At 60.0% G+C, this 1,450-nt stretch overlaps 1 protein-coding gene across 1 annotated transcript in view; it reads left to right on the plus strand.

Annotated features, from left to right (window-relative positions):
- The first annotated feature begins 241 nt into the window (after positions 1 to 241).
- CREG1 (cellular repressor of E1A stimulated genes 1) overlaps positions 242 to 1,450 on the plus strand; it is a 15,849-nt gene continuing 14,640 nt past the window's right edge. The window contains exon 1 of the mRNA XM_017867603.1: positions 242 to 686. Coding sequence (XP_017723092.1) covers positions 333 to 686 — 354 coding nt within the window. The 5' untranslated portion in view covers positions 242 to 332. The remainder of the gene's footprint in view (positions 687 to 1,450) is intronic.

The following is a 1,450-nucleotide window of genomic DNA, read 5'->3' on the forward strand; positions in this document are numbered from 1 at the left end:
CTGTGTAAAGATGCTGGTCTTTTCCTAGCAGTACCACTTGGGCAAGTTGCTGAATTTCTTCAAGCCTTTCTTTTTCCGCCTGTCAAACAAAACAAAACAAAACAAATATCCCATTTAGGACAAATTCACAATAAAGAGGGCGGGCGGAGCGATTGGAAGGGGGATGAACCAATCGCGTCTCCTGCAGGTTGCGGAACAGCAGAGGGACCCCGCCCCCTGCATTGTGCTTAGCTCTGATTGGCACATCGCGGAGAGGCGGGGCCTGGGCGCGCTGGGTTCACGCTGGGTCGCTGCAGGTGTTGGGGCCTGGGACTCTGGCTGGAGATACCGCCATGGCCGGGCTAGCCCGCGGGTCTGCGCGCGCCCTGCTCGCCGCCCTGCTGGCGTCGACGCTGTTGGCGCTGCTCGTGTCGCCCGCGCGGGGTCGCGGTGGCCGGGACCACGGGGACTGGGACGAGGCCTCGCTGCTGCCGCCGCTACCACCCCGCGAGGACGCGGCGCGCGTGGCCCGATTCGTGACGCACGTCTCTGACTGGGGCGCTCTGGCCACCATCTCCACGCTGGAGGCGGTGCGCGGCCGGCCCTTCGCCGACGTCCTCTCGCTCAGCGACGGGCCCGCGGGCGCGGGCAGCGGCGTGCCCTACTTCTACCTGAGCCCGCTTCAGCTCTCCGTCAGCAACCTGCAGGTAAGCTGGGGCCCGCGGCTTCCCCAGGCGGGCTGTGGGCGGGGCGGCCACCGAGCAAGCCTTCACCTTGGCCCAAATTCTTCCCAGGAAGTGGAGCGTGGCTCGAACGTCTGCCGCTTTTCTGCAGCGCTGGCGGGTGGGCGTTGCAGCGTCCCGGATGTTGGGCGACTAGGTACCAGGAATTTGGCACACGCCCCTGCGACTGGGCCACGCACCTGGGGTATAAATTCTCTGTCAGCAGCCCGAGGACTTCTCATCCCTGAGTGGTTCTGAGTCGTCTTGGGGCACAGTGTCTCTTTTAACTGTGCTCCTGTTCTTTTTTTTTTTTTTTTTTGAGACGGAGTCTCCCTTTGTGGCCCAAGCTGGAGTGCAGTGGCGCTATCTTAGCTCACTGCGACCTCCGCCTCCCAGGTTCAAGCGATTCTCGTGCCTCAGCCTACCGAGTAGCTGGGATTACAGGTGCGTGCCACCACACCCGGCTAATTTTTGTGTTTTTAGTGGAGGTAGGGTTTCACCATGTTGGCCAGGCTGGTCTCGAACTCCTGACCTCAAGTGATCTACCCGTCTCGGCCTCCCAAAGTGCTGGGATTATAGGTGTGAACCACGGCGCCCGGCCTGGGCTCCTATTCTTAAAGGTTTTACAGGGCATAGAGATTGTTGGGTATTTAAGCACTTTAATATGTGACTTCAGGGTTTCTTGCTCTTTCTTTCTTTCTTTCTTTTTTTTTTTTTGAGACGGAGTCTCGCTCTGCCGCCCAGGCTGG

This window comes from Rhinopithecus bieti, unplaced genomic scaffold, assembly GCF_001698545.2.
Source record: "Rhinopithecus bieti isolate Rb0 unplaced genomic scaffold, ASM169854v2 scaffold_3763, whole genome shotgun sequence".
Classification (NCBI taxonomy): domain Eukaryota; kingdom Metazoa; phylum Chordata; class Mammalia; order Primates; family Cercopithecidae; genus Rhinopithecus; species Rhinopithecus bieti.